This window comes from Epinephelus lanceolatus, chromosome 10, assembly GCF_041903045.1.
Source record: "Epinephelus lanceolatus isolate andai-2023 chromosome 10, ASM4190304v1, whole genome shotgun sequence".
Lineage (NCBI taxonomy): Eukaryota > Metazoa > Chordata > Actinopteri > Perciformes > Serranidae > Epinephelus > Epinephelus lanceolatus.
Genome location: NC_135743.1, coordinates 39,118,408 through 39,142,166, shown reverse-complemented (window position 1 = coordinate 39,142,166; position 23,759 = coordinate 39,118,408). Strand labels below are relative to the sequence as shown.

At 41.2% G+C, this 23,759-nt stretch overlaps 1 protein-coding gene across 11 annotated transcripts in view; it reads right to left on the bottom strand.

The window, feature by feature from the left end:
* Positions 1 to 23,759, bottom strand: part of adgrb1a (adhesion G protein-coupled receptor B1a) — a 264,518-nt gene that overhangs the window by 194,344 nt on the left and 46,415 nt on the right. For all 11 annotated transcript variants that reach the window (XM_033641593.2, XM_033641588.2, XM_078171997.1 and 8 more), the window contains exon 2: positions 4,894 to 5,843. In XM_033641593.2, the coding sequence (XP_033497484.1) occupies positions 4,894 to 5,662 (769 nt within the window). In that variant the 5' untranslated portion in view covers positions 5,663 to 5,843. The remainder of the gene's footprint in view (positions 1 to 4,893; positions 5,844 to 23,759) is intronic.

The window sequence follows — 23,759 nt, the reverse complement described above, 5'->3', positions numbered from 1 at the left end:
ATGAGTAAAATAAATTAACTAAATTAATGAACTGAATCAATTTCAAAGTACCGGTATTTTCCAAATGCAGTATAGTACTGTTTGGAATACTCTAGTACCGCGGTACTATTTTAGTACCGGTATACCGTGCAACACTAATGTAGGCCTAAAGAACATGCAAATTCCATACAGGGAGGCTCCAGCAAAATTGGTTTCAGCCACGGACCTTTGTTTTTGCAGTGACATTGCTAAGAACTGTGTCTTCTCTCAGTGTCTCGGAGCAGAGTGCTTTTTAGTCTGTGACACTGTGTCCTTGTTTGCTTATTTTCTAAGCTTTATTAAATATTTCACACTTGAAAATGACTGCCCAGCCAAAAGTGAGAGTGCATAATAAGCAGCCAAGGTCACAACCCAGATGATCCCATGGCATTGTGGGTAAGTTGTATCTGTCCTCCTCCACCTTCAGTTCACTTTGTTGTCCATTTTTGGTGCTTTCTCAAAGCTATTACAAACATGTCTCTTTTGTTCAGATTGAGTCATGTGCTTTCTCATCTCCTCACATCTCTCACATCCATCCTTTAATCACTCACTGCCTCCCCTGCTGTCCACCGAGGGCTAACAAATGAATCCTTTCCTGCTCCGTGCCACACCACATTTCGTGACACAAATCACACCCATCCACACACATGCACAAATATGTGTTGGAGGTCTACCAAACTGGATTTCCGTGGACAGTATCTCCGGACTGAAGCTACCAACAGCCGATATTTTGTCCCAGAACCTTTAACTTTGACCATTTGAATGTCAGATCATTCCAAAAATAGCCCTGAAATCACCAGTCCTCTCAACTTAAAGGTTAAAGATTTCTCACACAGCACAGGAGCTGTGTTCACATGGACGTATTAAGATACTCCTGCTCAGATGAAATAACGTATTAAGGGATGATTATTTATATCTTTTTTTTTTCAAATGACATTTCTATGAAGCTGCTCTTTGCAAATCTTTTGTGATTAAAATAATTTTCAAGGATATTTGTTTTTATGTCTCCCAAAATCAGGGACATGGAGACTCTTAATTGAAACCAGAGTGATATTGAATAAAAACACTTACAAAACATGTGATGTATCCTTTCTTCCTTTAAATATGATCAAAAGGTCACATTCGAATCAATAAAGGTTAAGCACTTCCCATTGATCATCGTATTGACATAATAAAACAGATGATCAAGCTGTACCATATCTGTCCTTCCAGAGGTTGACCACACTCACTGGGCAACATCTGATTTTTTTGTTTTATTAGCATCGGCTGCATCACTCTGAAGGTCAATATATTAATCTAACCATTCACCTCATATACACCAAGTTCTACTCCTGGAGAGTCACACATTAGATCATGGACCCCAATTTTATAAGATTATCTTCAGGGACCTCCACCTGAAAAGATATTGGTTGTTAGATTAAATTAAGATCAGAATTCTCTAATTGTCAACTATAGTTGAGGAAATAACTGTGGAGGAAGTGAAACCTATGATCAAAATAGTCCTTTTTTTGACTCTTACTTACACTGGCCTTACGTTATAGTGAATTAAATAGTGAAAAGAAACTATTACCCATTTTCCTGGGGACCCCCTGAAGCTCCCTCAAGGACCCCTGGGAGTCTCCTGACTCCTGACTGAGAACCACTGGCTTAATCAACACCATGCTTACTAGGAATTGAAAGAATGGAAAATGACAAAGAAAATCACCATGTTTCTCTGATCATTGTGAAAGACGTTAAGGTAACGGCTTGTTGCCACCTTCTGCGTTGACTGAAAAGGACATTGTTGGGGTGAGTATGTCACTTGCTACTGATTGATTTGGTTGAAACAAAACAAACCCCCTTTCAAACAGAAAACGCTGATATTGGACAATTCTGCAAAACACTGGATTATTTACCTGGGTTGTGTTTTCAAGTACCACTCCTTTCTTTTTACAAAATTTATGCAGGCAAGGACGGTATGGTTAAGATTGGGGAATGATTCTAACATACGTTAAAAGTTAGGAAATGATTGTAAGGTATGGTATATGTTAGGAAATTATCGTACAGTATGGTAAAGGTTCGGAAATGATCGTAAGGTATGGATGAGATTGGGAAAGGATCGTAAGGTATGATAAAGGTTGGGAAATGATTGTATGGCATGGTAATTGTTAGGATATGATTGTAAGGTATGGCAAAGGTTAGGAAATCATTGTAAGGTAAAGTAGAGGTTGGGCAATGATTGTAAGGTATATTGACGGTTAGGAAATGATTGTAAGGTAAACATTGGGGAAGACCGTAAAAGGTGAGGGAAACGACCATAAGGTATGGTGAAAGTTGGGGAAGATTGTAAAAGATAACGAAATGATCGCAAGATATGGTAAATGTTAGGGGATGATTATGAAGTATGGTAAAGGGTTAGGGGAGAATATAAATTCTGGCTGAGGTTAGGAAATGATTAAAAGCTATAGTAAAGGTTAGGGAGGACATAAGGTATGGTTAGAGTTAGGGAATGACAAAAAGGCAACTTAAATTGTAAGCCTGTGACTAGATGCAAACCCAGTCGTACTACATGTCCATCAACCACCCCTACTTCAGTACCCTTGACCATGCACATTGCTACAAAATGGGCAGCTTACTTCCCACAGTGGCAGTGAAAATTGGCACTGGAAATACATTTTGATGTGATGTGGACATATGACTACTAAGTTAATATAACGTCAAGCTGAATCAAACAAAGTGCCATCTCTTCACTCTGATTGCCAGGCTATGTTTGGGAGGCACCAGAGAAAAGCTTTCTAATTCTGAAAAAGTAGTTTTAATATAAAGTTTCTATCAAAGAGAGCAAGATTTTTCTCTGTCCCCTCAGCAATAAGCTGCTTGGACAAAGAAAACTGCATAGAGTTCACTTTTCTATGTTGTATTTCCATTATTATTTTTTTGCTTTGGGCATATAAGGCCATATGAGGAGAGGTTGAGCACAAGGCAAAGCTCCCACACTGCCTTTAAGGAGGCAACTCCACATCTAGCCCCCATCAGCTGGACACGAGCAGAGCTCGGGTCCTGACAGAAGGTCTCACCCCTCCATCTGCTACTGGGCGGGACCCTCAGTCCCTCTGCAGAGAGGGAGTGAAAGAGGCTAAGAGATAGACTGTAATCTATGAAGTCCTCAGTTACTGAAGGTGCTGAGACCAAATGGGTCCAGCTGCGTATTGCCTGACCCAAGCAACAACTATCTATCCTCATCAAGCCCGTCCACCTGAGACAACTCCCCCTCTCAGCTTGTCAGCCTCTTCACTCTCCTTTATTCCCCTCTCCCACTCTGTCTCTGTATCTACTGTCTTTCATCCATTCATCACTCACAACTATCAGCCCTCTCTTCCTCTCTTCACTGCACAGTGGGCAATAACTGCCTGGATCCCCGACCTATTTCCACACAGAATCCATTACGTCTCCCCATCCTCTTTTTATCTTCATCCACCAATTCAATCCATCCAGTCACCCATCCAGCCAAATATTCAGTGACTGCTTGCCTCTTCCATTTGAGCTCATCACAGGGCTCCATAGCCACTCATTCACTCTGAACCCAGGATTATCATCCAAGAGGCGCTTCGCCCGTGTGGGTTGAAGCACATAGAGGGAGAAGAAAAGCTATAATGCGTTCTTCTCTTTCTATCTCTCCACAAGCCAACAGTGGATGGTATATTTCTTTTTTATTTTTCACACCTTAAGGCACAAACAGCCCACACCCCGCTGTTGAGCACCATAAGCGGGATTACATAAGTGCCATAACTAGCAGAGAGGAGGCTGGGGCGGCAAGGGGATATTAGCCGCTCTGGAGACTGGAGGAGGATAAGGCAGGAGATACCCACCGCAACATCTTCTCTGCTTGGTTGGCTTCCCACGACTGGCTCAGTATCAGCCCACTATCAGCCTGGGGAGGGAAAGATCGGGAGGCAGCGATGGTGGCTCAGAAGAGGAGGAGGAGGACTGAGAGAATAAGACCACAGGCTGATTAGGGGAAGCGACTCAGAGAAGCACAGGAAGGAGGGAGAGTTAGATGGTGGATAGGTTAGGGGAAGAAAAGGCAGCCAAGAAATGTTCCATCCCTCTGGCCATAGTCCTGATGAAGCCAGGATAGAGATGTCAGGCCACATCCTGTCTGCCGAGGAAAGGGGAGGGGAGCCGGGATCAAGCAGCAGACAATTAGACCTCAAGCCACAGGCCCTTATTCCATTGCATTTCTGCCTCTCTCCTTCTATCTTCCTCTTTTGTCTCTCTTTACATCGCCACCCCCCTTCTCTTCTGAGCATCCCCAGAGCTATCCAATATCAGCACTTGATTCTCCTCTATTTCCTCAGGCTTCCCGGAGGCCGATCGAGTGTCCCTCCCTGGACTGCAGAGGGATGGAATGCGGTGCCGACCTTGCAAGGTCACAGAGCTCACTTCCATCAGATGAAACCCTAAACCTTCCATTTGCCTCTTTCTGTCCCTCTTTCTCTCCTCTACTTCAGCCAAAGCACTCCACTTGCTTTTGAGCCAATGTCACACAATTATCCTCACTTTTCACAAATCATACACATTTTCACCGGCTTGATTGCTACTGAAGATGCCATTTCTCTGCCATTTTGCTGAGAGCATGCTAAAACTCCAAGGGTGACCTTCTGAGGTCAGACCAAACAAAAGTAAATCTATTTTTCCCATAGTCTCTTGAATGCATGATTTGTTTTCCCCTATTGTTTTACAGAGAGGCAAAGATAATCATTAATCTTTGCACTTACATGCTTTTGGAAACTGTGCAGTTGATATATGAACTATGATGTAATCCCCTCAGCAAATAATATTTTACAAGTCATCTTTTTTTTTTAGTTAAAAAGCCATAAAATCTTTCATACTCACCATTTATCTCAGCATTTTTTCCACTCTCTTTCACGCTGGGTAAACAGTTTTCCAGGTAAACTCCATTGTGATAACAGCTATCCCCCTCACTGAGCTGTGGCGGCGGCTCCCAGCACAGACACGGAGTCTGCATGATGCCGCAGGGCCTGTTAGACGTGCTTGAGGCCAGACAGTCCTCTAGCCACTGGCACAGCATCTGACAGGCCGCCATACTGGGGTTACGCTTTCCAACCACCAGGTACTCAGTTTTGAAATCTCCGTCGCCATCCGTGATGGCCTTTCCCACCCGAGGAAGTCCCTTCCTCATTTGGAGGAATTGCTTTCCGGCCTCCAGGAAGGCCACTGGGGCAGAGGTATCGCACAGCCTCACCACCTCATCAAAGCTCTCCATGCCCAGGTAGGTGCGCGTGGTCTCCAGGAAGGAGTCATACTGGAAGGTGCGGAGCTGTGACGGCACGCAGTCCTCGGTAGGTTTGGTGACCTTGATGAAGATGGTGTAGCGCCGTGGATCAGGGTTCTGCAGGGTCCAGGAACAAGGCATGGTGGGGAACACTGATGATGACAGGAAGAAGCCAAAGAAGCGGCTCTGGACTAAGGTGGAGCAGGAGTCTGACTCTGGGCCTGAGGGGGCTGCGTAGCAACAACCCTCCATCAGCAGCAGAGGGGCAAAATACAAGAGTAGCACTGGGAGAGGCCACCTTGATTGGCCAGGAATTCGAGAAACAACGCTTGTCATGGTTTGCAGATGAAGGGAAGGAGAAGGTTTCATAGGCTGATGGCTGGTCTCTGTCTTTGGAGGACTCAACTTCCACCTGTGTAGGGCAAAGGAAGAGGAGTAGAAGGAGGAGGAAAAGGACGTGGTGGTGGAGGAGGAGGGGGAGGTAGGTTGCTCTCAAAGATCCAGCGATCGGCCCATGGCTGCATCAGTCTGCCCCGAGATTCACAAGAACCTGTGAAATGGAAGAGACGAGATATGAATTAGACTTGGTATCTCATCAGACAACGGAATGGGATTACACTGATTCTATTTATCTCCGCAATGAGAAATCAATCTATCAGCTGTTATTGTTTGCTCTGTAAACTGAGAGCCACTGCAGTGACTTGGGCTCTGGAGAACGACGCGTGGAATAGAAGCAGATGGAGGGAGGGAGCCAGTGGTTTAGTTAAAGTTTTTCTCCATTGCACAAGTTCAGATTGGTCTTTTCCTGAGAGACGACTGTTTCCCTCACATGTCTGCTCCCATACTTCACCTGCCAGCTCATTAATTTGTCCAATTATAAGACTATTAATTACAAAAGAGGCAACACCTGCAGCCATTCATTACTCCACTTTATCAGGGATGAGACACAGACAGCAACGCCATGATCAATAGTCCATTTTGTTTTTGCTTATTAAAGCCAAAACAATTTGCTGATGTTTTAAATACACCTTCATTAGATGATAGCACTGTATTTCACTTTTTGGCCCATTTCTTTTATTACACATCTCTTTTACATTATACAAAGGACTGCTTCCCCTTGAGTGGCTTTGCTGTTTTAAATTGTTATGATCAGTGTTTCTTTATGGAAAAGCTATGACATGGAAAATAGTCTTAAAATGGTAAACAGCATCATTCAAATACAAACTCCTGGTTTGTTCTTGTAGCGACTATTGTGCAGCTGTCAGCTGAGTGTGCTGATTGATTTGAAATGAGTGTTTTTTTTTAAGGAAATTGTCATGTGTTGTTTAAGTTATTATATGAAAAACAAAAGGTGCTCAGTTTGCCACACTGATGAATAATTACAAGGACATCAGAATGTTCAGTGCAGGTCTGAATGAAAAGGAACAGAATATTTTGAGAAGCAAACATAACATAACCCCCAATTATACACCACAGCTAAACTGATGAGTTTTGGGAAGGTGGTAGTCAGAAATTGCATTAAATGATTTGCAAACACACTGGACCTCAACATTAAAATACCATGTATTTATTTTATTTAAAGCTGCACTAATCAATATTGTTTTGTGCTAACAAAAACTCAAAATGAAAGAGGTCACCCACAGGGCTGAACCCACAGAGAACAATCACCATCTTTACAGATCTGCTTCTCTGCAGAGTATTTTAGAATATTTCAGTGAATTTTTTTGGTCTTATAGTCCACAACATTACAGGCTGCTGATTTCAGCCAGAAAGGTCTGATACCCTTACCTGCCCAGCAGACAGACCAAGTCAGTGATCTGCTGGTAAAGATAGAGGAGCATTAGGGGCCAAAGTGCAAGATATTGCTCTCAGAAATTTGTGTGGGCCAGGGATACATTAATCAACACATCTGATTAGTAATAGTACCAATACACACCACCCAATCAGGTATTTGCCATGATTTAACTAATCCACATTACATTTGTCTAAATGAGTGATAGGAAGTTCAAAATTGCGTTTGTAAGGTCACTCCAGCGGTAACTTCCTGCAACAACTCAAATCTCGCGAGATGTGAGATTTCAGAGCCAGACTTTCACTCTCTGAGTGAGTGTTTTGACTTGCCACAATAAACATGTCCGAATTTTTACCCGATTTTGACCAACTGGATCTGGATGAGCCATTTGAATTTGATGACCGCCTGTATTTATTTGAACATGGAGTACACAGACGTACATGGAAGCAGAGTTCATTAAAACTGAAGAGTGGACGAGGAGAGAGAGGGAGCAGCAACAGGCAGAGGAACATGTCCGAATCCAGCTAAAGGTAAACACAGATGTTCATTTCTCCTTTCTGTTATGTTGTCAGATAATTATACTAACAATCCGAGCCTATCTGTGTGCACTTTTAGTGGACGTATTTTGACGTTGTTTGACGCTGTCTGAGTGCCCTATTATTTAATATAGCGCGGGCTCACAGGCTGCAGGCACATCAGCCCTAGCTCCATACTGGAGAGATGTCAAATATTGAACATCCAATCACTCATTTAGACAAAAGTACATCAGACAATAGGGCCCCGGTTGAAAAAAATATTAGTTTCCCTTTAAATGTAATTTCTTTGTCATTTCAGTTAAGAAAATTAGATCCAATCAATCAAAGCAGACACCCACAGCATCACTGGCCTCATCCTAACTTACATAATTACTTAATAAATTAGTACTTAATTGAGTTTACAGTTATTGCCTCGGTCCAGACCTTGACTCCACTTTCTCCACCAAGCTGACATTGACCAATTCTTCTGGCATCATGACATGAAACACGTTCTCTCTGGGTAACATAAAACATGAGTGCCATGGAGGGACTCGATCAGAGACTTAACCCATTGTCAAGCTGTTGTCAAGCATCGTGAAGCAATGCACCCGAACTAATGAGGAGTCAGCAGAGCAATGGCAGGCACTATGGATAAAGATAGATGCTGCTTTGGAGGCTGTTCTAAGTCGACAGACCAAGTATGTTGGCATGGCATTGCATTAGTGTGGATTTGAAGAAGTATTTTACTGCTGGAAAGATTGCCTTTTAATAAAACTAGGATGTCTTTGCAGTAGAAAAACACAAATACTTTTGAAATTGGTGCTACAGTACCAGAGAAAACAGAGGAAAATTACACTTTTGCTCAAGAGAGAGAAAACCTACAACTACCAGAATGCACTGCGCCACACCAGACCAATAAACGCTCCTGCTGGTGGGTAATGCAATGTCAGTTTGAAACAATGATGTCAGGCTAGCAAGAAACAATCTCTTACAGCAACAACAGTGCGCTTAAACATGTTTCTGAAAACATTTGAGGCCAGAAATTGGAACACAGTAATAGAATCTTGGTTTATATTTGATCAACGCTGCCTAGTTTTACTTTTTGATTTTCAACAAAGACAAAGACTTTTACTCAGGAGAGTGCTGTTTGTATCCTGTGTGAAACTGACATCAGGTGGGTACAAAAATGAATCCAAATGAACTGAAATGTTGCTCTGTGTCTGCTGGATGAGTAAATGTTAGCAAACACATTTGCCACATCAACGTCATAAGGTGATAAAAGTTAAGTTAACAGCTTGTTATGCTGCCCCCAAGTGGCCAAAAACATGAATTAATTGCTGAGACTTTATGCTAATGTATATTCTACTATATAGGGCAAAGCAGCAGTGGAAATTTTAAAAAGAAAGACAAAGCCCAAAGAGTGGTGGCCGTGACCTCCCAGTCACACAAGGTAGCCAACAAATATTCACGATGGATGCAAAAGTGAGTCGGCCAATGTACTAATCTAGATTAAATATTTCAAACAGCAGACAAGTCACAAAAACGGCCTCTCAGTAGTAAGTCCAAAATTAAAAAAAAAAATGACAGCCACACATATAGCCAGAAAAGTCCATCTAAATGACACGACATGATCAGGATCTAATTGTAGTGTATCGTCCAGTTCTTGAAGAGCTTGGGGCTTCTTGTTCCATTGACCCCGAAATACGAAATATGATCTTTAAGCCCGTTCTCTGGGCTAAAAAAACCTCTAAGATTAGTTCCACCTGGCCACAAATTTAAATGAGGTAAATGTGGCAGTAACTTTAACTACAGCCACCACTAGATCCCCGTCTGGTTCCTTGATGTCGATTTCAGATGGAGAGAACCTGATGGCCGCAGTGTGTTATTTAGCCAGGGACACCAGCACAGTGAAGCCTTCCACTGATCAAACATAATGATCTGTCGGCCCCACGGACAGAGAGAGGGAGAGAGAAATAGAAGGAGAAATAATCGTGTATATTTAAGTGTTCCTGTAGGGAAACATGAGGGTGGGATGGAGTTAAAGATAAGTCGGAACCAATAAAACACTGTCTATCAGAAAATCTCTCTAAAGCAGGCCTTTAGAGGAAAGTGCACTGTATCATACCTACAGATGGAAGTTTCCTCTCCAAACACAGTTAATTAAGCAAACTTTAATCAAACTGTGCATCTGGGCTTGTCAACAACAGCAATTTGTTTTTCTTTATTGATAACAGGTTCATTCAGGACACCACTTCTAACAGCTCAAGCACCTCTCATATCTCAAATCAGAACACTTAATAAATACCATGTTAAGTTGTTTTTTAATCTTGGAAACATTCCTAGCTTTATATGCTTTTAATCTTTACTCTGTTGTCTCTTTGTATGTTAAACCTATTCAATTCAAAATGTATAATTGTGTGTGTACCATTTGTATGGCAGTTTCCTTCTTTTAAAGCTGAAAACAGACTTTATTATTGGAACAATGTGACACCCCACACAAAATATCAAAACTAACTTTTTTTTTTTTTTCAGTTTGCAAAGTTAGTTATTTTATATCTTAATATGCTCAAGTATTCATATTAATTTAAAAGAAAAAAAATCAAATAAAAATGCATGGTTTCAATGACCGATACATGTGAATATCATCATGACACATTATCAGGTAGAGATCAACATGTATTGCCACTGTTAGCTAGCTTATGCTTCTTGTTATTTATAAATGAAATATGACGTGGGAAACAACCCTGTGCCAGTAATAGCTCCAAAGTGTGTGGTGAGGAAATATGACCCTGAATATATTAAATTTGTATTTATTGTGTTTATTACAGCTGACAGTGGCATAACACATTATTTACAGCCCAGTTTAATTTGCCTGCCTTTTTTTTTTTGTCGTGTTATGTTTTGTCGTGCACTGTTGGCCCTCATTGGCACTAGTTGGCTTTCTCACACTGATTTGGCATGATGGAGCCCATTGGTGAATAAATTCAGTATGATTGGCAGTTCAGCTCAGCGCACGAGCAGAGAAACAAAAGTGAGAGTGCCACTGAGCTCCTTAGCAGAAACGGTTCCTGATGATCTGTGTTATTGTTCGCTTGTACACGGTAGATATCCTTTGTACTTTCAGCATTGTCATTAATATGCTTACTGGCTAACTAGCTTCAAGACAGTCTTCTGGTTTCCCTTTTTTCAATCGCAAATACAAACTCCTGCTGTCTTCCAGTATGGAAGGTTATTTCCTGTCACGGAGGTGCAGAACATATGTCCTTGTTGGCCGTCTGCTGTAGTCTTTGTGGTGTGTCAATGCGCAAGTTTTTGGCTGAGACACAGGCAACGTAATGCAATGCAGCAGGGGCTAAAGTGGGTTCCGTATGCCTAGGCCTTAAATTTTCAGCTGCATGCAGGTGATTCACACAGACTCTCATGAACGTGGGAAGATGACAAATTTTACATCACGTGAACCTTCACAAATCCTCGAGGCCATGGGAAAAGTATATTTGGGCTTAGAAAACAGCAGTTGCTTCACAATGCCTAATATCTGAATATCTCTGAAGAATCCAAAAAGTGCATGACTTTGTAGAAAGCATTGAGTAAAGGCTGTAAAGCATCCTGTACAATTTTATGTCCCAAACCTCTATGTAAATCAGACACACTTTGAAATAAGCCAGACTGAGACTTGTCTGTTATTGAATTTATATTTGGGACTGAAAGTGACTGCCTCTGATTGCAGCTAACCTGCCTCCAGAGTCCAGCCAGCTCTGCAGTCTTGTTGGGGGAATGTGGTAAAAAAAAAGTTGCCTTACAACAAAGGAACACCCCCTTTGTGAGGCTGAAATAACCCCTGGTTTATTTCAGGGGTGTCAATTCTCAAAACCCTAATCTATGGCAAAGTCCCTGTATCTATTTCACTTACTACCAAAAGGCTTTTCTTCAGGTACAGTGATTCATCCTGTCTCATTGTATCTCAGTCCGCCTCACGTCTCATTCTGCCTCATCCTATTTCACCCTGCCTCATCCCACCTTGTCCTGGCAGCTCTCTAACTTCACCTCGTACCAAAAAGCGTCCAGGGAAAACCACCTAGGCCTCTTTCACCAGACAAGCCTGACAGTAATGAAATGAATAGAGCCTTAACAGAGGATAAAGAGCTGCTCTTTATTGACAGCTCTGCCTCATTTATCTCCAGACACGCCACACCCCACCCCCACCTCCACCTCCACCTCCACCTCCTCCTCCTCCCAACCTGTGGAGAGGGAGTCTGATCGCCCAACATGCAGCGCTCTATTGGAGCTTCCTGTTCATGTCAAGCCTCCCCTCATTACTAATGCCGAGCACTGCCCCCCACCTCCTTACCTCCAACCTTGTAACACACACACACACAGACACACACACACACACACACCCTCACCGTCCTCTATCGATCTATCATGTTTCAGATGCTCACAGATGGAGAGCAGCTATTAACACACTTTCATCTACTCTGCAGCAGAGGAGAATAGGATATGGCAGCGATACAAGAGATTTGAGCCAGAGCTGCACAGTGCAGTCCTCTGAATGAAACCTGACCCAAAGATTAAACTTTATGTTCGCTGTCAATTAATCAATGCGACTCTGTGAAGCTCTGCTGTTATGTGTTGTATTTTGGCTTTTGAAAGGCAATCAGGCACCGACGGCTGCAGGATCCAAGCTCACAAAATAACACTGAGCACTGGTGATTCAAGGCTTTTGTAGATGGAGAACAGAGTTTAGCAAGGGTGGCTCTGAGCCTGGGATTCATGAATCATTGTTTTATATTTAACATTGATTATTATATAGGCTACTTGAGTCATAACTTAGTCCCTTGTATGGGTAGCTCTCCACTGGATTGCATTACGCTTCCCATAATGCAATCTGATAGCATCTTTCATTAAGCTCCAGAGATACTCAGCTTGCTTTGCCTGGGGGCCACTTTTGCAAAATGACAGGAGGAGGCCAGGGGCCACTTAATAAACAAATATTAATAATATTCATCAGATAAATTGAGTAAATGAAGCAAATCCCATGCAGCAGCCCCACACAGGTCAGTTGCATGAGGGGCATTCCTAGGACTTGAGGACATTTAGGGCTGAGACCAGAGTTCAGGGGGTCAGGGGAATAGTCCCCCTGCACTTGAAAGAAAAAAACAAAAAAAAAAAACAAAAAAAAAAAAACAGTAACTCTACTTTGATGCTTCTAATGGAGTCTGGCTCCTTTTTTTACACACAAAGTCCAAAATATGATTCCCAGTGTGAATCAATTTATTTCTATTGTGTAGAAAATGGTTGGCGGGCCCTATTGAAGGCTAGATTATAGCCCATGGGCTGTAACTTAGGTATCGCTACATCAGACCCTCCCTCAATTATAAATAGCGATTTATTTAAACTCCACATCAGTTGTACCACAGGCTTTCTGTTATACAGTCACCAGGCCTAATACAAGAAAACCCTGATGACATTATTAGGGTAATTTTCTCACATTTAGAAGACAAGTCATCCTGCCAATCAGGAGTAAACTGATCTTACGGTGGTCAGAGTCATACCAATAAATGTCCCTATGGTCTGTATCTGTGCTGGTTGATATCGGCCAATAAAGGCTACTGCAAAAAGCAACTTCAGTTCAGAGACGCCAAATATGTGTTGAGGTCATTTAGGAACAATGCTCCATAGTTTGTCCACAAGAGAGCACGGGCAAGTAGATTTTTTACATATAAAGCTTTCCCTTCAATAAATATATTGGTTGCAATCTTCAAAAACCAAATCTAAAGCTGCACCAAAGATACTCTTTAACAAAAGATGAAGCATCACAAGCTGCGCTTATGGTATGAAATGGTATACATTCATCTTCTGAGTGGGTGTGGTCTCCTTCCCCACATATCTCCCCACCTGGTTTGTGTTACGATGGTTATGTGGATGGATGAAAACAAATTAAAAACAATACAGCACTATATACACATAACAACTTTATAAGATGATATTATGCTGGATATAGTGGTTTCAGCTTGTTCCACTGCTGCCAAATGGCCAGTAATGAATTCAGCTTTAAATTGCCTGTTACTCCTACTAAATCCGACCTGGTGACAAACCATTTGATTCAGTGTGGAAGCTGCCAGTTCTTTTGGTGGATTGTCCTGTTTGTTCACCAAATGACTGTGTTCAATATTTACTGACATTAACAGTACAGAGAAGGTGTTTTTTATGTATTTGTATAAGGAGCTGCTGCCCATACACCGCGCTGCCTGGGCACATTCATATTCAGAGTGAGAAAGTTCTTCACTCGGTGGAAATGTTAGTATTCTGTAGCTGTGGAATTATTCATTCCTTTCAGCCTGTGGCTGAAACAGCAAGCAATTAAAAGAACAAAGGTGTTGCATTAGCCAGCAGCCTAGAAGCATGAATCCATGTAAACATGCCCAACAGGCTGGCTCTGTGAGCGAGTCAGAACAATGGCCCAATCACAGAGAAGCAACAGTCCCTCAGACAGAGACGTAGAGGGAGAAGAGAGATAGAGACGGAGACAAAGACAGCACTGATGAGAAAATGATAGAGTCACATGGAGCATCACTTCTCACATCAGCAGCACAGGGATTACAGGCTGATTAGCAGAGTAACACAGGGACCTGCTGCCACACTCTGCCGTATAAACTACAAGGCAAAAAGCCATGGGGCTGTGAGACGCAGACGGATTCCCTCTTCTCTGAAGTACAAATTGTGTAAAATTGCTCCTGTGTGTCATCAAATTCTTTCACAGGCAAAATAATTTGGCAAAGACATCAGCTACAGCAGTTTGAGGTGCTGGACTTTGATTGTGGAGGCTGTCAGGTTTATGCATATGATGCTCGGTTTGGCAATCAGAGACACAGGAGGAGTGATGGAAGAGGGTGAGATGACTGGTTTAAAATCCACTACATTTCAGCATATCACTAGTCTCTGCAGTGAACACATGACTGCTGTAATATAATTAATGTAATATATCCTTTCTTGTCCTATATCCTATTCTTGTATTAAATGTATTGAAGATGACAGTCATTGGTTTTTGAAGGTTACACCCTATTTCTTGTTACAGTTTTAGACACAGTGCCTGAGCTAATGGACATTTACAGACACCTAGCTGCAGAAGTGAGTGTTGACGACAAAACTGATGCAGTTTGTAAAAACAACAGATGCTGTGTCACTTTGAGCCTGTGTAATTATCTGGTTTGGCAACGTTGACGAATACGAACAAGAGATTCAGGTACCCATTCATCTTATTGGCTATTAAGAAGCCTACTCCACTGCTTTACTCACTTACTGGTAAAATTAAAATACCGATCTTGAGCCTTTTGGTAGAAACTGTGTACGCTTAACAGGAATCTAATATGCATATATGTTGTATTTCTACATTTGAATTAGATCAATTTAGTATGTGGATGAGGGCTACAATTTACAGTAAAAATGTTAAAACTTCACCTCACAGGCTGTGGACTAGTTTGTGGACTCCAGTTTTGAAACCTTGAGTTTGGCATTCCGGCCGTCGCCATCTTGGTTTCTGGAGCCAGAAGTGACCATATTTGGATGAAAAGGTGGAGCTATGGAGGAGTGAGAGATGGATCTGACTGAGAAGCTGAGGTAAATGGTAGACAGCCTTAAACGGGCACTGTGTAGGAATTTCTCCCATCTAGTGTTGAGATCGCATATTGCATTCAAATAGATACTATAAATGGATAAATGCGTATTGCAACAGCGGTAGCTGCTGTGTACCAAAAAGCTATGACTGATGGAACCATGTCGTCCGATACTTCATGGAGTATTCATTCAGGCTCCTACACAGACACACGCAACGCGAGTTGACAAACTCCCTCCTCACCATGCTGGCTGTGTTTACGACGTAGGACTGTTGGGGTGGGTGTAAATCGAAACAAACCAATCACGTCTTGTCTTTTGACAACTGACAAGTGGCTCAACCTCACACACCTTATCCCTCTACTCGCATCACTGCGTTGCTAACAGCTGTTAGCAACCAGCGCCGCTAACAGCGCTAACAGTTGTTAGCGACGCTGTTAGCGGCGCTGGTTGCTAACAGCTGTTAGCCGCTCTCTCCACCTGGGAAAGGCTACCCTGATGTTGACCCTTGTTTTTTTGAAATCGCCGGTCACGTTGCCTTTTTGCCTTTTTTCAAATGCACTGGCACTTGTGACTAGCCTGCTTGCTGATGCTTTTCATCACTCTACCTGCAGGCGGAAACCGGAAACCGACAAGTGAAAACACGAAAGACGATTCCGTATTTCTCAAGTATGTCCCTGTACGAACCTGTATTTTCAAGATGGCGCACGTACATGATGAGACACCGGTCGCAATATATATGTAAATGAGAATTTTGGAGCTTATGGACATACTTAGATACGCTGATGGAGGTTAATACACATGTGCTAGGACACACTTTTGACTGCAAAATTTGTTTGTCTCAAAGAACAACTGAAATTGTTACATATAGTGCCTTTAAATACATGTACAGATGAGTTATGTAAAAAAAAATTCACCCCGTGTACAGTTGTCATGAATGTTGAAACTACCCATGGAGACCAGGCTGTAAACATGTTTATTTCTGTTGTAAAGTTGGGCATTTTAATAACGAGGGTCTATGGGGATTGACTGGCTTCTGGAGCCAGCCTCAAGTGGCCATTCAGAGAACTGCAGTTTTTGGCACTTCTGTGTTGGCTTGCTTTTTCAGTCCTGTAGGTTGCTGCTCGCTTTTTCCACACATTAATTTATTTGTGGCAGACTGGCACATTATCAGCATTCACCACCAAATGTAGATTTTCTATTTTGGAGCTGTGCCTCTCTGTCTCTCTCTTGTAGCAGCATACTCTGGGCACAGATGGAGCAGGAACACTAACTGTTTGTCAATTCATATAAAATTTGAACACTCTATTTTTTAGAACAACAACGCTCTCATTTTAGTGTTGTCTATGGGTTTTCCGGCCTAACTACAAGCTGTGTTAAAATGGATACCACACACCTCATGGTCCACCACTGTGTAACAGCAGCAACAGAAAGTTAGCTTTTTCTCACATCTGAAGCAGCAGCTTCTTTCATCCATCAGTCTGATCTGTTAAGCTTTGATAGATCCGACCACATACTGATCGAAAGGAAGTTTTGAGCATGGCTGACCTTCAATTCCCACCCTGTGACTCAAACTCAATAAACAGCTGCTGAGGAAAAAAGTATTCCGCCTGTGCTCTGTTCATCAACCCACAAAAACTGAAAAGAGAGGACACAGAATGATGACAAGGAACACACAGAAAACAGACAAAATGTTTCCCTATGAAAGCTGGACAAATGTATGCAATTGTAGATGACTGGAAAGTATTAAAAAAGATACAAAAACAAACTTACTAGAATTTGACTACTTTCCATCAAAGGAATTGTTGAATAAAGCATGTGGAATTCCAATGTGTACACAGTACCTCTTTTGAGTAATAACTTTGCATGATTTATAGGCTTAAAATGGGGCTGAAAAGTTTGTAGTGTGCTCTTTTGTGAAGGACAGTAACAGTAGTCAGCTTGCATTCACAACTGACATAATAGATTCTTATGTAGAACACAAGTTACAGCAAAAAAAAAACAAAACATGTTCAGTATGTCCAAAACAAGTGCCACTTTGCCAATAGATCACCAAACATGAAGCGTTGCAGATATGATTGGGGTGGTAACTGTCATTAAGGTCGTCTATCTGTGGTGTAAGAAACAACTGAGACACAAAGTGTTCAGTACATATTCAATACATATTCTGTCGATTATTACCTCGACCAAGTAGGCCTGCAACAGTAACTACTTTTGTTGGACAATACATTATCCCAGAAATAATTGCCAAACAAATATTGTTAATACAAAATTTGGCCGATAAAACATAACCAAGTGATGCCTCTTGTGACTAATAGACAAGTTAGTGAGGCTCTGGGAACACCACAATTATCTCAAAATCCTGCTGTGGTGCTGCAGTCGGCTACCGGAAATGGACGGTCTATGAGTGGGGTGATTTGTTGGTGGATTTATGGAGAGGATGTTGTAATTCAAGGGCAAAACTAAAACCGACAGACTTTTTGGCTCATTACCAGGGGTTCGCAAGCTAACAACTATCAGGACTGTGCCTCTTCCATTTCAAATGCGCAGCTGCAGCCTACCAGTAAGGTACACTGTGTTGTCAGAGGTAGAGAGAAAAAAAAGGAGAACTGCTACGCCCCAGTCTTATAATGGCATCATGTTGGCTAAAATGACATTGACATTTTTGCATAAAGAAACACGCATGTCAACACAACTGTTGCTGATCAGCAAATGATAGAGATCACATCCTTATATTGTACAATAACTCAATAATGTAATTATCCTGACAGGCCTACTGCTGAGGAAGTTTGCGAGCAGGTTTGCAAGCTGATCCAAATCACGTGGTATACACATATCATTTTTCACTTTTGTTTACATCGCAAAATATTTGGCTTAGTTCTTTAAGGGCTGGTCATGTGTGTAGGAATGCATTACATCAATGGCAGTCCTTACTCTGAATTTAGTGTAAATCCTACATAGCACATTCCTTTTGCAACATCTTCAATCCACCCAAGTACAACCCAATTTCCTCCTCTTCCAAAATACACAAATGGAGTCCTGGATTGACCTGAGCTAGGAGAGTTAATGAAGAGGAGGAAACACGGCAGGGGCTTTTCTCGACAAACTGCTGCTGTTCCTGTACAGCTGCACCCTGATGGCTGCAACAACAAAACCTGCGACGTCTTGCAAGGCTCCAAAATTAAACAGATAATCATCTGTCTCTGCTGATGAATGTGTTTACCGTGGTAAATGTCAAAGCCTTTCTAATAAGCAGAGGGAAGATGACACACACAAACACACACACACACATACACAAACTTGCTCACCATTATTCGGATACAAGTTTCATTACACATCCCACAGAGCTCAATGGGAAGTCTTACAGTGAATGGGGGGAATGTTTAATTGATGAGAACTGACTCAGAATAAAGTGAAAAAGTAATGAATTTTTTTAAAAAAAAGTAATGATAAAGCTATACACAATTCAAAATACACATTTGGTTTCATGCCAAAGAATACGTTTGTAGCCGTGTATCTTCTCCTCAGTGCTATGTTTGTGGAAACAGAGCCCAGTAGGCTTTACAGTCGTGTGTCAATACAGAGATCATACCAGCACTGCGTGGGAGGAATTTACAGTCCAAAAATCTGCAATGCAACCTGTCCTGCTTGCATTAAGGAGGCAATAACCCACCTAAAACAACACTCAGATGGCTTCCAACTACCCAATGATGGCTCACGTGCTGTTTCACAGACATCTCCATTGTTACAACAGTGTAGCTCTTGGAGGAAACCCTGAACAGTGGTAGTTTTTGGAATGAAAACACATTAATTAACAGTAATGCACTGAATATCAGCACAAAATATAGCCTAGTGTTAAGAACATGTCCAGAAGCTGCAAAGTTTGTAACAGCCCATGATATTAAGGTGTTCGATTAAATTTTAAAATAAAATCCTTTAACATATCCTGAGGGGGTTTTTGACCACTACTGGCACTATGGCGTAATGTTTTGTTTATATATTGTGCAAGTATGTGCGTGTGAACAAAGCACTATGCAGGTGTCAGGATACATATTCCTACCAAGTGCAAAGGATGGTAAAGCGAATGTAATGCAGAGAAGGATTATGTCAACTGCAAAAGGTGAACCAGCAGTCAGACACAAAAAAAAATAGTTCTCTTAAAGTCTGCTGATATCTGTCAGAGGAAAGGGGCTACTAACCATCATACATTAACAACCGCCTATTGCCTCTAAGGCATTTCCCAAGAGACCGCCATTATAAAACAAAACTGTAACTGTACGACTGTTAATTGGACACTTTAAACTGCACATAAACACACATAGTGTAAGTCTATGGGCCAAGCTGGTGGGGCCAGAGCCACCATGTTGTGCAGCTAGCAATCCAGCAGAATGTTACTGGTAGGGATGTTTGAGCCAATAAATTATCAGCATCAATAATGGAACATTTTTATAAATATGCATTATTCTGATAATTAAAATCTAAGCAGATACATAGCACCAATAATATGAAGCCAGACTGCGTTCATTGACTTAACAAGGGCAGCGTCTACACACCCAGCACAGTGTGTGTTGGCACATGTACCTTTAAACTTGGTTTGCAAGCTGCCAATAAACACAGAGAAGAAGCGCAGCTCTCTAGAGGGAAAAACATGTTGCAGTGTGGACGTCTTTCACAGTTCCAGGGGAAGACAACAGAATTGTGCCGAGGGTCTGATCTCTGACCACCCGACACCCCACCAGATCGACAAGCTTCCTGCAGCTGTTAAACAGGTTATACACAGCGCTGAGGGACTGTCTCCAGAGTGTTAGCACAAGCTAAATAGCAGCAGCGGCTTACATCCAACACCAAGCTTTTTAAAGGCTCGATTAAACTCACTAATAACCACTAGCCATGTGATGCTACAGTTAGCGATTATTTATATCGTTACCTGGCAACCCAGCCTGGAGCATGTCTCTTTTTCTGGCTGCGTGTGTGCGAGACACAGCGTTGTTTGTCTGAGTTAAGTGTTAATGTGTGAGGTGAATCGATAGCGCATCGCTATTCTACTTGGTAGTTGTAGGCTAGTCTATCATGGGGTGGTGATCACGGTATTAAAAACGCTGACGGTTTTAAAAAATTCAGCGTGACAATATAAACATCTCATACACCAGATGTAACACAGACCTGCCGATGTGCATTCAACCCATTCATGTGAGTCAGCTGTCACTGTTTGTTTCTGTTAGTAGAGACTCCACTCTGCAGTTCTTTGTGTTTGTTGTGTTAGCAACAGTGATGTCAGTTTGATTTGGTTAGGTCATATTTTCTCACTACATCTTAGCCTTTCTTACCCTCAGGTGTACATGAACTACAGGTTATGCCCATCTTTTTAAATACAAAAAGGTGAAATTATCAGTTATTGTATCAGTTGAAAAAATCCACATTGGTGCGTCCCTAGTTATTGGTGTATGGCTGCACTGCCAATTATTTCCAAAAAGTTACAATATGCAACTGTAAAATTTCACAATAAATAAAATTATTATCACATTATTGTGATATTAAACTGTATTTAGAATGTTATTGTGAAACTCATGCAGGTAACTACAGTAATTTTACAAAAGTACACTGTTTAATCACATTAATATATGGAGTTTAACTGTGAGATTACAGTAAAATACATTAATTCCATGGGAGCATAGGCCTACTGCTAAATCACAGTAATCCAGTGCACATAAACTGTGAAGTTACAGTTAATTTTACAGGAACATACTGTTACATCACAGTAATGGAATGGGCTTTAACTGCGAGGTTACAATTGAATTTAGTCATTTTACAGGAGCATACTGTTATATCACAGTAGTATGGAGGCATAACGACTGTGAGATCAAAGTATACAACTTACATAGTTAATGGTGGTTTAAACTATTATCAACTACCAGAACTAGGGCTGTACCTGACTAACAGTTATGTCAGTCCAGTCAGATTTGGTTGTTCAATGTGAATATTCAATGATTTAGGGGTTTTTTCCATATGAGAATTTAAGTTTGAACAGGGCTCAGCGGGACGTTCAGCGTGACAGCGGCATTCACAAAATATAGTGAATAAGCTAAGTATGCTATGGATGGATCAGAAATGTGCAACAACAGTTTTTGCCGACACTAGATATCAAACAAAAGCTAGGGACTGTATCATATTAAGTTGCTGTGAACTGTAATTCACCACTTGAAAGCAAAAGGCACAAGACAATGTTATCTGGATGCACAGAGGCGGAGAAGCCTCTCTCTCTGCTGCGTCATGTCCACAGCTTCTTGTACCAAAGAGTAGTGAAAACCAAGGGCGCTCACTCTGAAGCAAAATCTAGGGACCAAAATGTCCCCAGAAGTACACTGCACAGCACACAAAAAAAACACTGCTCGACTTTAAGCAGTCTCAGTTGACAGAGGGGCCTCCGACTGATGATTAAAACCTCCGACTTTCAAGGGGCAGCCCTAGGCAGAACATCACATTTGCAAAACAGCACAACACTTCACAAATCTGACGCTACAACAAATCAAAATAATACCAATGAATAAAACAATAAATAGACAAAGACATCTTAATTCTGGTCAGCAGCATGTCAAACTCTGTGCAGACAGTTAAAACATTTTGTGTTTAGCTGACGATGTAAACAGAATAAATCAAAAAACTCAACTGTGGTCAGTACTAGCTGTATACCTATAGTATTTAATTCCTGCCGTTGATCAATCAACATCAAAAGACGGACTTGGATAATGACATGAAAATCTAACTGATGTGACAGAGGCAGAAATCATGTTTATAGATGAGTTAATGTATCAAAACTTTACTCAAGTATCCTTTAGTCTCATAATGTCATATCATTCTAATGAAATAGCTGCAAGTCAGTCACGTTAACTTGCTAACTTACCATTAGCATTACATGAGGGGTTGACTACCCATACAGCTAACCGTTACTGTAGCTAATGTTCTGTGTTACCTGTGGTCAAAGCAAAACAATCATACTTAAAATAACTTTATGAGTGTGTTAAATGTTGTTGTAACATTATAACATTCTGTAAGCATTTGTGGCTGGCCTCGTCTTCTTCTTCTACTACTACAACTATTTTTTCTTCTTAGTCTACAGGTGTATGAGTGTTTTAATTGTATCAGAAATTTAGTGAACATTTAAAATATCTCTATCGAGGAAAAGTATATTGAGATCAATATCGTTATTGTTTTATCGCCCCGCTCTATGGCTACGTGATCAACTTTCACTCCAGTGGGAGCTAGTGTTGTCATGATACCAAAATCTTTGTTTCGGTACCAATACCAATATGAATTTCGATACTTTCGATACTTTCGATACTCTTCGGTACTTTTCCTATGGAAAAGTCCTTTTGGATACAAACCTTTAGAACAATAAATAGTAGGGATGTAACGGTACCAAAAAAATCATGGTTCGGTAAGTACCTCGGTACAGACGTCACGGTTTGGTAACTCAAATGTCCCACCAAGTTTGTGTTGTCTCGTGTTGTCTCCCTTTGCGAGGCAGACTTTCTCTTGTCTTTTTTCACATGCGCCAGCTGCGAATGTTGATACAGGTGTTGTTATACACACCACTTGTGCAATCTGTGCTCCAATAGGAACAAGAAAGGCGTTTGTGTGCATAAATGAGTAAAATAAATTAACTAAATTAATGAATTGAATCAATTTCAAAGTACCGGTATTTTCCAAATGCAGTATAGTACCGTTTGGAATACTCTAGTACTGCGGTACTAACGTTATTTTAGTACCAGTATACCGTGCAACACTACTGGGAGCCATCTTGAGCCTGATATAAAGTTCTATTTGTTTATTATACGTGCACTACATGTTCTTGCTTATTAGTGACAGCTAGTGTTTATTTACCTGGGATGGGCTATAGGCACAGGGGACTTCTGCTTACAGGTTAACAGCGTTTTCTAGCTTGGTGCACTAAGCTTTGACTATAGAAGACTGTTATTTTTACTCATTTATTAATCAGAGAAGCAAACACCCATTTAGAGCTACTCTACTTTAAAATGTAAAATTAATGTGAAACAACTCTTGATTTGGTATGTGTTTGTTGATACTGTAGATCCTGATTTTTAATTAACTCCATCATATTTTCACTTTAGCACTTTTTTCATGCTAACCAAATGTTTTATCAAAAGAAAAAAAGACAGTGTTAAGTAGTACAAATAGAAAACAGTCAGTATTTTCATTTCTTACAAAGAGTTATCAACTTGTACCCACTTTCCTCAATCCAGTGGCGTCCCATCCCACAGAGCCCCCCCATGAGCAGAGAGAAGCCAGAAGGATAATGGAAGAGTAGAAATGCACTGAAATAATTGTTAAATGACATAAAATGAAAGAGAATCAAATTAAACTGAATAATCACAGAGAGAATTTTAACATAAGTTATACGAGTCATTAAACAAATAAGTAAACACACACATAATGGGGGGGGGATGCTAGTCGTTGACATCCACGGGGTAAAAATAGTTGTCACAGCAAGCACACAGATGCACAGACACTCACATCTTCGTAATAAACA